The sequence below is a fragment of the Pinus tabuliformis genome, chromosome 3_2 (assembly GCF_031772625.1).
Source record: "Pinus tabuliformis cultivar Carrire ecotype Pingquan chromosome 3_2, CPIR1, whole genome shotgun sequence".
NCBI lineage: Eukaryota > Viridiplantae > Streptophyta > Pinopsida > Pinales > Pinaceae > Pinus > Pinus tabuliformis.
Window position 1 is genome coordinate 948,872,430 of NC_142302.1, and position 13,649 is coordinate 948,886,078.

Below are 13,649 nucleotides of genomic sequence, written 5' to 3' on the forward strand. Positions count from 1 at the left end.
GGAATGGGGCCAGGAAGGGGTCGCGGGTAGCTCATCTGTTACAACTGCGGAGGACCAGGTCACTACGCGCGGGACTGTACCAATCCGACCAGAATATTGTGCCCTTACTGCGAACAATTCGATCATGAACTGATAGATTGCCCCACACTGATAGTGTAGATTCGTGAGAAAAAGGCAGCACAACCTACGACGACACAGAACGTCCAAATGATGAGGGCCGAACCGCGCGAGGAAGATCCCAACGTAAATATGGTGCTCAAAAGTGGCATGGTCACAGGAAAGGATAAGGGGAAACCAACCAAGGAGGACGTAGGAGTCCGCAAGGAGACAAGTCTGGAAGCTAGGGAGAGCTTCACGGAGGTCTCTACCCTAGGTAGTAGGGATCAATCCGAGCTAGAAAGGGATCCCTCGATGTTGACTACCTTTTTAGAGACATGCATGAAATTGCTTCGCGACAATAGAGCAGTTAAGGGCTTGCAAGAATTGATAAATAGGTGCGCAGGGTCAAGTGAACCTCGCGTGATCTGAAAATTGGGAAAACATGCGTCGCGGACTGGGCGGGAAATGTAGTTAACAACACAGATTGGTGACTATGAGATGGATCAAATCATTCTGGACCTGGGCTCAGATGCAAATGTACTACCTAGATAGACGTGGGAGCGCATGGGTAAGCCCACGTTGCAATGGTCTCCTATTCAATTGAGGATGGCGAATCAACAGAAGATCTTGCCCATGGGAAGACTACAAGGGATTATGGTAGATATAGAAGGCGCGAGCACCCGAACAGACTTCGAGGTAATCGAAATTGTGGATGAAAGTAGCCCTTACCCTGCGTTATTAGGAATAGACTGGGCCACTGACATGAATGGAGTTATTAATTTAAAGAAGCAGAAAATGATCTTTGAGAAGAAGTCGCTCCGCGTAGTCATTCCGCTAGACCCGGCTGAAGGACTGCGTTACACTGAACCCGTGTGCGACGAAGGAAGTGATGATGAATTAGATTGTATTTACAAAATCACTGCATGACATCAAGTGGGGGACAATCCGACGGCGGAAGGAAGAATATCATGGGAGCATGCAGACTCCTACACCGAAGATTCAGATGAAGAAGATGAGCGATGGCATAACTAGCTGAATGGGGTAACCACGTTAAACTGCAATATGGTGACTAAATCGCTGTGTTGTGTTAAAGCTTAGGATCGTGAACTACCGATGTATGATGGGCTAACAGTAGTAGATGAATTCTTGATCAAATTTGAAAGCACGGTACCAGAGCACCAGCGGTTCGATGCATTGAAATGGGCATTGCGCGTGACGCCTGCGCGTTGGTGGGGCACACATGAAGGAACCTTCGAAAATTGGCGTGACTGTAGGTGCATGATGCAGATACGATTTGGGAGGCTGAAACTACGCATAACGGAGAAATACGATGGACGTGATGATCCGCGCATGCACCTGACCAGATGGGTCCAAGCTTATGGAGAAGAGCCTCAACAGGAGTGGGTACACTTATTTTATCATACCCTGGACGTCATCCCAAGGAATTGGTATACTGAAACAGAGCTCCGACATGGCACAGGCGAATGGGATATCTTGCGCGAAGGGTTTCTGTCAACTTTCCTCTTTGAGGATCAATGGATGGATATTGTGGACGACGCGTTGCAGGTGGTAAAGGCCACTATCTTCAAAATACCATCAGAACCAGAAGAAATCATGCAGCTAGACTAGTCGCGACAGTTGAGCTAGGCCTTGGAATGTTACAATGTGCAGGTAGAAGATGATGAGGACGACCCTAGAAACATCAATATTCCAGAAACAGAGGGGAGTCGTGAGGTGCGCGGACCAGCAATCGAGGATCCAGACATCACCGCGCCACTGAAAACAAAACAAGTAAACATCAGAACAGAGGAAGAGCCGAAGTATGCAACGCTGGGAGACTATTGGGACGATGCCACGGTGGAAAAGGTGGTCGAGTTGCTTCGAGAATATCAAGACTTATTCCCCACAAACTTGGAGGAAGGACTATTGGATGCACAACTGTATGCAGTGCATGTCGCAGATGGCCATTTTGAGGACATAATCCACTTCTTAAGTACAAGAACCGCGCCGCAAGGATATTCTGTTTAGCAGAAGAAAGAATTGGTGATACGCGCAACAAACTTTACTATTATTGTAGGACACCTCTACAAGATGGGCAGCGACGAAATATTACGCAGACATGTACCTGAATTTGGGCAAGGACAGATCCTGATCGAAGCACATGGAGGGGTTTCTGGAGGACATTACACAGGTCTTGCTACAGCACAGAAGATTCTTTGTGCAGGACTATGGTGGCCAACTCTACATCAAGACTTGAAAGCATACTGTCGGGCTTGCGACATATGTCAACGAACTGGGAAACCATCGTGAAGGGATGAAATGCTGCTCAATCCACAGATGATGCTGCAACTGTTTGAGAAGTGGGCAATCAACTTCGTGGGACCTATTGCACCTCAAGGGAAGACGGGTGCGCGCTATATCATCATCGCAACAGAATATTTGATCTGATGAGCAGAAGCACAGCTAGTTAAGGATTATACGGCTGCTACAACGGTGAAATTCTTGTTCGAGAATGTGTTGACACGGTTTGGATGTCCCAAAATTCTAATGAGCGACCAAGGAACGCACTTTCTGAATGAAACGATCAGCGCACTCACTGAGGAATTCCAGATATATCATCAACAGAGTACGCCATACCATCCGCAAGCGAATGGGACCGTCGAAGCATTCAACAAAATTTTGGAGACTGCATTGACTAAGGTCTGTAACGTGCAGCGAAACGACTGGGACTTGCACATCCCTACTGTGCTATGGGCTTACCGAACCACGTGCAAGAAGTTGACGGGCCAGACACCTTTCCAATTAGTCTATGGTAAGGAAGCTGTTATGCCCATGGAATATATTGTACCCAGTTTGCGAATCGCGGCAATGACAGGCATGGCCGACCGCGGGGCTTTGGAGGAACAACTCGCACAACTAGAGGAACTTGAGGAGGAACGGTTTTTGGCCAGATTCCATCAGCAAGTACAAAAACAACGAGAGAAAGCGTGGCATGATCGCCATATCAAGGTGCGCACTTTCAAGGAGAATGATCTAGTATTACTGTATGACAGCAAGTTCGAGAAATTCCCTGGCAAGCTCCGAATGCATTGGTTGGGTCCCTATATAGTCAAAGAAGTTACAGATGGAGGTGTGGTCCAGCTTGCTAAGCTCAATGGAGACCCCTTCCTGGGAAGAGTAAATGGTAGTCGCCTGAAGCTCTACACGGGTGGGCCGACCGCCTGACTAACTGACCGAAGGATAGTCTCACCGCTCCAGCCAGTTGAAAGAGAGCGCGGGACAATAAAGCAGTCTGGGGGGCAGCTGCGCGACCACCGGGGTGCGCGTGGATATGGCCTGTCACAAGGGTTGCGGTTGCGCAGAAAGGGATGTGTTGCTGTGTTGACAAGCAGAGAGGTGATCGTTGCTGTCACTATTCACAACAAGATGTCTGAGTTATGGAAAAAGGGAGCGGGAAAAGGGCAATTAAGAGACAAGGTATGAGTTGGATATGGAACGATCTGCCATAGGTTTAACATGAGGACATTGGAAAAGGCGGGAGCCAATGACTTTGAATTTTGAAACACTTATAAATCACAGGGGGGCCTCTACTGAACAGGTTGCGCTTTTGAGAACCTTAAGTTGTTGTGCTTTCCCGCCGCTATGGAACTCTTCATTATCTACGCTCAAGGAGTAAGGCTGAGAGTTGTGATATGGCCAAAGATGCAGGGCTTTCTGAAGAATACGGTGTGGACAGCTACGGGCACGATGTAAAGTTCAGCATCGACGGGAGGGGATGTGTTGGAAATTTGTAGACACGAAGTAGAACTGGTTCGGATGCCGTCGCCTTACCCATGGGCTGGTCGGCGAACCATAAAGGATAGAGGAAAAGCTGTAAATACGGAGCCAAATGGTGGAATTGCAGTTAACAAGTCGTCTCTGGTGTATCTTGAAGATTGGGATCTCGCAAACAACAAGAATGGTCTTGCAAAATTGCAACACAAGCTACAACAGACAGTGCACAGAAAAGATACGAACTTAGAAATTGGTTGCGTTGGTACGAGGAGGTCCCATATGCGGTACCCTAGCTAGAGCTAAAATCCTATGAGGGGGTGTTCTGTGTTAATCGAGTAGAGCAAAATGAGCATTATTGGTTGCGAGAATTGGTAGAAACAACGAAGCAAGAGTTGGAAGAAGCGTTGCAGGAGACGAAGAAGGAGCAGCAGAATGAAGGACGTCACTCACAGGGAGGTGAACCGCGGAGCCTAGGCAGCGTGTCTCGCTGCACCGACGAGTGACTCGGGACGAGTCACGATGATTGTGTTGGGGGCCTGTTGGGTAGCGGAGGTCCCGCATAACAGTTTGGGGGCTTAGAGTCTATAGGATGAAAATATTATAAAAACTCTGAATTATGCGGAGCGTGAAATGTAATAGATCGAGTTCAGGGGTTTATCTGCCCAAGAGATGATATAGAATAATAGGAAGTAAGTCGGCTTGCCCATGGTCCGCGGACCATGGGAATGTATAAATAGAGCGAGGCTCTATGGGTAGAAAGAAGTTTTTTGGGGATTATGTACTTTTGGATCTGAAATGTAATGGGTTTTTGAGGAGCGAAGTCTTGAAGCGTCTGTAAGTCCGAGCCAAAGGTGTTGGTAGGAAGATAGAGGCTCTACAGCTGTGTGTGCAGAGGCCTAGTAGAGTCCGCAGCTATGTGCGCGGACCCCTGCAGCTGAGTGCACAGGGAAAATCTGGGTGTATTGGTGAAGGAATTGAATAAAGATAAGTTGATTCTGAAATTCTGTGTTAAATCTGAATTATTACGGATCTGGCTACTTTATGGTTAATATAACTATTTGATCTATTCACGTATGCTTATGTTATGAGTTTATGAAAATCTGTATCTTTTCTGGGTGCGCGAACTAGTTATTTCTGTTAAATGTTTACTTAAATATCATAAAAAGTAGATCTAATCTATAACAACGCATTAATAAGTATTAAGGAGTTTTCTTAGTCCAAATCTACGCGGAGCAAAGTGGCGCGAATCCACGGAACGGTTTGCGAACCTTCCAGACCACATCAAGACATCCCAAGGGTGCGGAAACCTGGTTCCAGCACCCTCCCCTGCTACCTCCGGTGAGACCTCAGTCCGCGCTCCCCGAGCTGTTTCCAAAAGGGCCGATAGCTGCGGGATTTGTTTGGCTAAATAACTCTTCTGAACTTGGGTCAGGCCCATATAAGCCAACAATACGTTTACAGCAGAAAATAACAAATCAGATCTACAGATCTACAGATCTATATAACAGTAGAGAGAAACCCAGATCTACTCGATCACTGAAGTCAGCTGAAGCTAGGATGTCAAACCCTAGATTTTAACTTGGGTCACTCTCATCCAAATTGTCTGTGTGCGACCGAAACTCCCAGGTTTCTCTCTCGAATACTATATGAAAGTGATTGTGACTACAAATTCACTCTCAAGAAGCCTTCATGTGTGCGACTGTGGCATAATACTGCTAAAACATAGAGTCACTCCCTTACTGTTGCTGCGTGAGCACCCCTGATGTCCTGGTCGCTCCCAGGACTACTCTATGTGAGCGACTGGGGACCAAAACCTTCCGATCTGCCTATGAACCTAGAGTTTCTCCCAAAAGCATATGTTCCAGTGTCCAAGGGTCTATATTCACTCCCATAGGCTTATGTTCTAGCGATCGGGGACCAAAATGCCCTATTTTGTGTCAGCGACCAAGATCTAGAAGATCATAACCGAGAGCAAACCTTTCGCCTATGATTTCGGACCCTTGAGCGAACTCCTTCTGTCGAACCTATGCGAACCAAGAGAAAAGAGGAGAATATGTGTCCAAATTATCTTGAGATCTCTTCTATTTATATGCTTTCCTAAGGGTTCACTTGGGGTTAAGACTGGCCAAAGTAGTTACTCAGGTGGTCTGGGCTGACCCATTCCATAATACATGTATGATCAAAATAATTCATAACTCAACTTACGGTTAACCAAATTGGGTGATCTTTAGGTCGATTTTGGTACTCTCGAAAAGAGGAATCTAATGAAATCATTATATCAGTGATTTGAGCTATCCAAGGTGGAATTTTACCGCAATTGCAAAAATTAACACATACTTTGGAGGATCTCGTGCTATTAGGGACGAATGATCGAATCCCTTATTCAAGCACTTGAAACATATTGACACTCCACAAATCATATCTACCCCACCCTGCGTCACCTTATGATTTATTCAGTTGTAGGTGTGTCAAGGTTCTTCTACTACAAAGGGAAACTAAGGAGTTGTTCGGATTTAACAACTTGGTAGACATTATGTCGATGCCACTTATTCTAACTTGGAGGAACAAGCATACTAGTCTAGATTTGGTTGCTAATTGATTAGATCATTCCTTAATCCATGAAAACCTGATTGAGCTGTTTGGTTCTTTTTCATTCATAGGTTGCTCCATTTTATCATGAACCGATTTTTCTTTAATGGTGTGTGGTTAGTGATGGGAAAGGAATTCCTTACAAATTCAATCACATGGCTTGAAGATAAGGATTTTAAGAGTATGGTTCAGTCCATGTGGGCGAAGTAGCTCAATTTTCAAGGGGTCTTTTAGATGAATGTCATAAGTCAGAAGTTAATTGGATTAAAGAAGATGGTGAGGCAATGGATAAGGGGAAAAAAGAGATTATGTATTATGTATTAATGAATTAATTGAGATCGATACAACTTTGGGATATGTTTGTTTTATCTTGTTTGGGTTTCTTCTCTACTGCTAAGAAGGAATTGGATTTAGCTCTTGAGAGGCGTAAGAGGATGATCCTAAAATATCAAGAGGAATGGAGGTTAAAAAGTTGTGTCATCTAGATTTATGGGGTGATAAAAATACAAAAACAATTCACTCTGCTACCAATCAAAGGAGGGAAAATACAATTTGGGAGCTCAAGGATGTCAATGGTAGCAACATTTTTTCGCAAAAGGATCTTCAAAATGAGGTTGTTCGATTTTTTGGAAATATTTATTGGGCCAAAGAAGTGGTGGATATGGATAATCAATTAGAGATCATTCATACTTACCCTTAAATGTTCAACAAGGAAGATAATGAGAATATTGGAAGGTCAATCACATTTGATGAGATGGTGTCTGCCTTAAAGTCTTTTTCTAGGGACAAAAGTCCTGGTCCGAATAGTTGGACGATTGAATTATTCCTCTATTTCATGGATATCATGGGACATGATCTGCTCTTATTAGATAAGGAATCGAGGACGTCCTATTTCATTTCTAGTGTGGTAAATTCTACATTTATTGCTTTGATTTCTAAAAGCTCAAATGCTTCTTCTTTCATGGATTTTAGACCCATTTCTCTTTGCAACTCAATGCATAAAAGATCATAGCAAATAGGTTAAAATAATATTAGTCTAAATTTATCGAGTCTGAGCAATTTGGGTTCTTTACACTAATAAATTGAGGATGCAGTGGCTATTACACAAGAATGTTTGCATTCCATTGAGATTAAAAAGAAGGATGTTTGTTTATTGAAACCTGACATGGTTAAAAAAATAAATTCTTAAAATGTATGCTAATATTCCTCTTAAAAAATATGCTAATATGCTAACTCTTAAAATGCTAATATTTAAGTTGATTTCTTAAGATACATCTTAAGAGGAATCTCTAACAAAATTAAATTTATTAAAGATAAACATTTATGTAATTAGATATATATTTCCATTCTAAAACATTACATCAAACAAAATCTCTAATTCAATATATTTTGCAACAATAAAATTGATTGTGGATAATTAAAATGTTCCAGTCTCTTTTATTTATTCTTCAAAATATAAAGACTAATCAATTTTTTAATAATAATCAAAATATTGTTTTTATTTATTTTCAAAATATAAAGAATACATGAAATAATCAATTTATTTTTATTTTAAATGAGTTTTTAATTCATGTTTTGATTAAATATGTTACCTAACACTACAAAAATTTATATGAATAAACAATTTTTTAAACTATTTTGAAATGTTTATATTAATAAACGATTGTTTTAATTATTTTGAAATGTGTTTTTTTTTTTAATTATTTTGAAATGTGTTTTTTTGTTAATTATAAAATTGATAGTAATTATATATTTTTTTTTCAACTTTTGTAAAATTTTATGAAAGAATATTAAAAAAACACAATTATAATAAATTTTATAATTAACAATAAATTAAAATAAAAAATAAATAATTAAACATATTTCAAAATAATTAAAAATATTTGATAATAAAATATTTATTTAAAAATAATAATAAAATATTCATTATTAATATTTTATAAAATATATAATCAAATTACAAACTAAAACTAATTATAAATAAACAAAAAAAAATTATGTTACATTAAAAACTTTTGTAATCTATATTGTAGATAAATGTTTTTCGAATTAATCACATCATTATCTTAATAATGTAATTAATCCGACAAAAATTTATCTTAAAAAATAAATTAATTATTATATATATTTTTATATTCTATCATGCATATATATATATATATATATATATTTTGAATATTTTATATGAAAAAAGAAAAATTATTTTTTATTTTTATTAAAAACTCTTCCAAAGATATCAATGTCTTTATAGTCCATAGAGTTTCCAACATCTTGCACCTCAACAACTTTACCTAGATTCCGTGAAAATACAAACTAAAACTAATTTTAAATAAACAAAAATAAATTATGTTAGATCAAAAACTTTTGTGATCCATATTGTAGATAAATGTCTTTTGAATTAATCACATTATTATCTTCATAATGTAATTAATCCGAAAAAACATTTATCTAAAAAAATAAATAAATTATTATATATTTTTTATATTCTATTTTATATATATATATTAAATATTTTATATGAAAAAAAAAATTATTTTTTATTTTTATTAAAAACTCTTCCAAAAATGTCAGTGTCTTTATAATCCATAGACTTTCCAACATCTTACACCTCAACAACTTTCGCTGGATTTCCTAGAAATTACTAGCTTAACTCTAAATAAATTTCAAAATAATCAAAGAAATAATTATTAATGTAAAATTAAAATTATAACTAATAATAATTAATTATAATTAAAATTTAACTTAAAAATTTACTAATTAAAAAAATACAAATTAATTACTATATATCCTTTATATAACTAATAATATAATTAATTAAAACTTAGCTTTAAAAATTGCGAATTAAAAAAAAAATACAAATTAATTACTATATATTCTTTATAATTGAAAAAATATATATAAATATATATAGATTATAATTAAAACAAAATTATAATTAATTAAAACTTAATTTTAAAATTTGCGAATTAAAAACAATACAAATTAATTACTCTATATATACTTTATAGTTGAAAAAAAAACCATTAATATATATATTGATTATAATTAAAACGAAAATATACTCTTTTGGTAAAACACCAAAACATATATATTCATGGTCCTGAGAAAAAAAATTGCAATGTAATCAAAAAAATCATTATATTATATTATATATAAAAGAAAACATTACTCAAAATATTTATATTAAGACGACTTTCAATTTCCCTAGGAATTTTGTTCAAATTTATAATATGACCATGCATATCTATATTTTATTAGAAATACGCTTCAACCTTTCGTTGACGGAGTTTGTTTACAACACCTTCACTCCACTTCAGGTTTGCGCAACCTGACGCAGAAAGACACCGCAATGACATACACTGTTCAACACCATCCAACTCTTCTAGTTGAAGACACCCATCCACAGATAGAAATTCAAGACTTGTTAGGTGGGCCAAATCCGGTATGCTCTTCAACTTGGAACAATCTGATGCTTTCAAGTATTTCAACGATACCAATATCTTAATACTCGGTATTCTCTTCAAAGTCGTGCAGCTCGACAACTCCATTCGTCGGAGGTTCGTCAACCTACCCAAGGAGTCTGGTAGAATCTCCAAATTATTGCAGTGAGACAGATACGGTTGAAGGTTCGTCAAGTCGCCTACAGACTCTGGCAGTCTGTCCAAACTCTGGCAGTCTAGCTGCAGGTTCTGGAGGTTTGCCAAGTTACCCAGGGACTCTGGCAGCCTCTCCAACTTGAAGCAGTCCAACAGCACCATGCCTGAGAGGTTCCTCAAGTTACCGAAGGACTCCGGCAACCTCTGCAAACTTCTGCACCCAGACAGCTCGATGTGTTCGAGCTTCGTCAAGTTGCCCAGGACCTCAGGCAGCCTTTCCATCTTCGGGCACCCCAGAAGCTTCATGCGTCGGAGGTTCATCAAGTTACCGAAGGACTCTGACAGCCTCTCCAACGCTAAGCAGCGAGAGAGCTCCACGTGATGGAGGTTCGCCAAGTTACCAAAAGAATCTGACAGCCTCTCCAATGCAGAGCAGCGAGAGAGCTGCACGTGTTGAAGGTTCGTCAAGTTACCAAAAGAATCAGGTAGCGCTACCAGGTTTGGACAACTTTGAAACACCAAAACCTTCAGACACCTCATCTGGCAAAATTCTTCTGGCAATTTTTGGAAAGAAACATTGCTGAACAAAATCCGTTCGAGGTGGGTCAGCAGCCCTATGGATTTTGGAATCTTCGAGAGTTCACCAAAAATCTCCAACTCCATCAACTGAATAGGTGCCTGCAACATGCGTTCAAATTGCTGTTAAAAATATTGAAGTGGATGATTGTCATCTACGCATCACTTATAAATCCTTCCGAAGCTTGTGGTGCAATATTAACAACCAGAAACAAACAAACTCCAGATTACCTGCGATCTACCTTGCCACAATGCTTTGAATACTATCCCATACACCTTCAAAACCCTTAAATTCTTGACTGGAATCCAGGAAGGCAGGTAAGAGTATGGGCAGCCATACCAAGAAAGCCATAGGAGATTTGGGGAGTGCGCCCTCCTCAAAATGCGCTCCAAGAGATGCCCTTGAGTCTGAATAAGTTGCAAATGGGTGATACCAATACCAAGAAAACGATAACGTGTGTTTTGCAATCTATTGTGAAGCTCCATCACGCGGTTCCGGAACAGGCCTCCACTCCTTTGGCGCGATAAGTCTGTATCATTATTAAGAAAGATCCTGATTCCCCGCACTTCCGTTACTCCCTGTCCATTCTCCAGAATCGATCAAAAATTTTGATACTTTATACATACTTTTTACAGAAAAAAATTAAAAACAATAAATAATAAACACTTACAGATGGTTGTTGCAGAAAATCATGAATGTTTTCTGCTGGATCTGAAAAACGGTGGAGCAATTCACCCCGCGCAATGTCCCGTCCCAAATCGCGGAGCTGATCATGCATATGTATACAATTAGCACTGTCCACATCAACGAAACATTTGCTCTCTAGATTTTGAAACCCCAGTGAGCCTTTCCAGGACGGATCGTCCCATATCCTCGTGGTGATATCCCGCTTCTCTCCTATGAAAAAGCAGGCAATATCTAAAAACATTTCCTGTTCATTTTTATTGAGTGCATCATAACTGATTTTTAATCGCTTCTGTATATCATCTGGAAGTTGTTGATGTACTAGGGAAAGTGTATCCGGCCAAAAAGATTTGTTGTCATTTCTTCCTAAAAGGAGTGCCCCGAACACTTTTAAAGACAACGGCAATCCCTGACACGCCTCTATAAACTCATTTACCAGAGCTTCAAATCCTTGGAGGGGATAGGGTTTACAGAAGGCGTAAGAGCAAAATAGCTCTCGCGAGTGCTTTGTAGAAAGGCTTTTTAACATATAAATGGAAGACTCTTCCACTCCTGACTTTCTGAGGACCTCTCTGTCCCGCGATGTAATTAAAACTAAGCTATCAAAACGCAAGACATCTTTAACTGGTAAAAATGCATCTAGCTGATCCTCATGATCTACGTCATCTAAAATTAATAGAACATGACAATCTCGGAGGTACCTTTTCAGAATCCCTGTACCTTGATGAGTGTTCTCTATATTCACATCCTGTTGAGTTAATCCTTTCAAAACTTTACTCTGCAACGAATGTAATGAGCTTTTTCTAGCATTTTCTCTTACATCTAACAAACAATAAGATTTATTGTAATCTGAATTCTTCCTATTGAAAAATTCTACAGCCAACGTTGTCTTCCCCATTCCACCCATCGCAACTATCCCAAGGACCTGGACCTTTCCGCTGTGTTGAGGCTGCTTCAATACCTCTCTTTCAAAATCCTTGACTTTCTCACCTAAACCAGTGGGATATTTGGCCACATGCCACTTTGTCTTTTTAACCCTTTTCAGCACAGATTCCACGACCTCATCTAACATGCGAATCTCGTCCCTAGTTATTCATTAAAAACCCATAAATATAAATAACTGAAACCATAGCCAAGGCAAAGCATCATACATGTATATAAATAACTGAAACCAGAGGCAAAGCATGATACATGTTATATATTGTATCCATAGAGAGAAGTTGGAGGTCTTACCCATGAAACTTGCCCTCCAGATCAAATCCACTTATATCTGCACCAATAGAGAGAGCATTTCTCCAATTTTGAATGGTGGCAGAGTTATATCGTGGCCGAGTCATACCAGTTTCAGGGTCGGAGGTCGTCTTCATCTCGAGTGCGTGCAGCGCCTTACCATACCTCAGCTCAGCAGGATTGACCTTGTAGAATACAGGTATAATGGGACACCCCGATTCCCGCATGAGGAGGAGCTCGTTCAAACACCATGTTGATTCCGTGTATGTCGGCGAAAAGATGGCCACATGGACCGAGGCAGCTCGAATAGCATGCACTATTTGAGAAGGGAAATCAAATCCCGCTTCCAGCTCCTGCTCGTCTAAAAAGGGTCTGAATCCATGTGAAAGAAGACGACGGTACAGAGGGCTTGCGAAGGTGGCCTTCGTGTCCGGACCTCGATGGTTTATGAACACGTCATAAACCATGGGATCAGTAGTAGCATTGGACGACGAGGCGAAGGAAGATTCAGTCGTAGTTGCAGGAGAAGAACGTTGAATTTCCATCTCAATTTCAGAGTTCGTTTGGGGAAAGGAGGATGCAGACATTGGGTATGCCATTGCCAACTGTTTCAGAAAGGAATAGAGATAAATAAAGAAATTGGAGATGGGAAGCACTGATTGTTAGATGCTGAGATAGAAGATGAAAGATTAGTTTCAGAGGCGCGGAAGGTACACTCATCTAAACATCCCAGGACTGATACCTCATACATATATCCAAAGGAAAGAACAAAGGCAAAATAATCACGTTTACACTTATCCAAACTGGTTGGCTTTATGTGAATGTCCATTGTCTACATGCACTCTATCAGAAGAGTCTTGCAACCTTTACTACCGCGGATGCCAACCGTATCCAACAGTAATGGCTTGACTTTAATGTCCACCACCATGTGCGTCCATTGGACAGAACCCCAAGGATGACTGTGTACATCAAAAGCAAAGATACCCAAGAGCAATAGGGGAGGGTCGCCAATACATGTGCGCCCTCCCCGCCACGTCAGTTTACCACGCGTCAACCCACATGGCTCCGGTACGACACCTGTCCACCGTGGAGCTGGCCGT

At 40.0% G+C, this 13,649-nt stretch overlaps 1 protein-coding gene across 1 annotated transcript; it reads right to left on the reverse strand.

Moving 5' to 3' along the window:
* Positions 1-9,716: 9,716 nt before the first annotated feature.
* LOC149183776 (disease resistance protein Roq1-like) lies at positions 9,717-13,396 on the reverse strand. The gene is made up of 4 exons (XM_089415079.1): positions 12,553-13,396; positions 11,306-12,404; positions 10,866-11,213; positions 9,717-10,736 (listed from the first exon to the last, which is right to left on the reverse strand). The coding sequence occupies exons 1-4, from the start codon at positions 13,146-13,148 to the stop codon at positions 9,717-9,719; spliced, it is 3,063 nt and encodes a 1,020-aa protein (XP_089271205.1). The 5' UTR covers positions 13,149-13,396.
* Between the last annotated feature and the right edge of the window lie 253 nt (positions 13,397-13,649).

What these genes read in the sequence shown, in the direction of transcription:
- LOC149183776 (XM_089415079.1), bottom strand. Translation starts at nt 13,148, where the DNA reads ATGGCATACCCAATGTCTGCATCCTCCTTTCCCCAAACGAACTCTGAA. An exon ending in CTGGAGGGCAAGTTTCATGG is followed by an intron (nt 12,405 to 12,552) that starts GTAAGACCTCCA and finishes ATGAATAACTAG; the next exon opens with GGACGAGATTCGCATGTTAG. An exon ending in ATTTTCTGCAACAACCATCT is followed by an intron (nt 11,214 to 11,305) that starts GTAAGTGTTTAT and finishes GAGAATGGACAG; the next exon opens with GGAGTAACGGAAGTGCGGGG.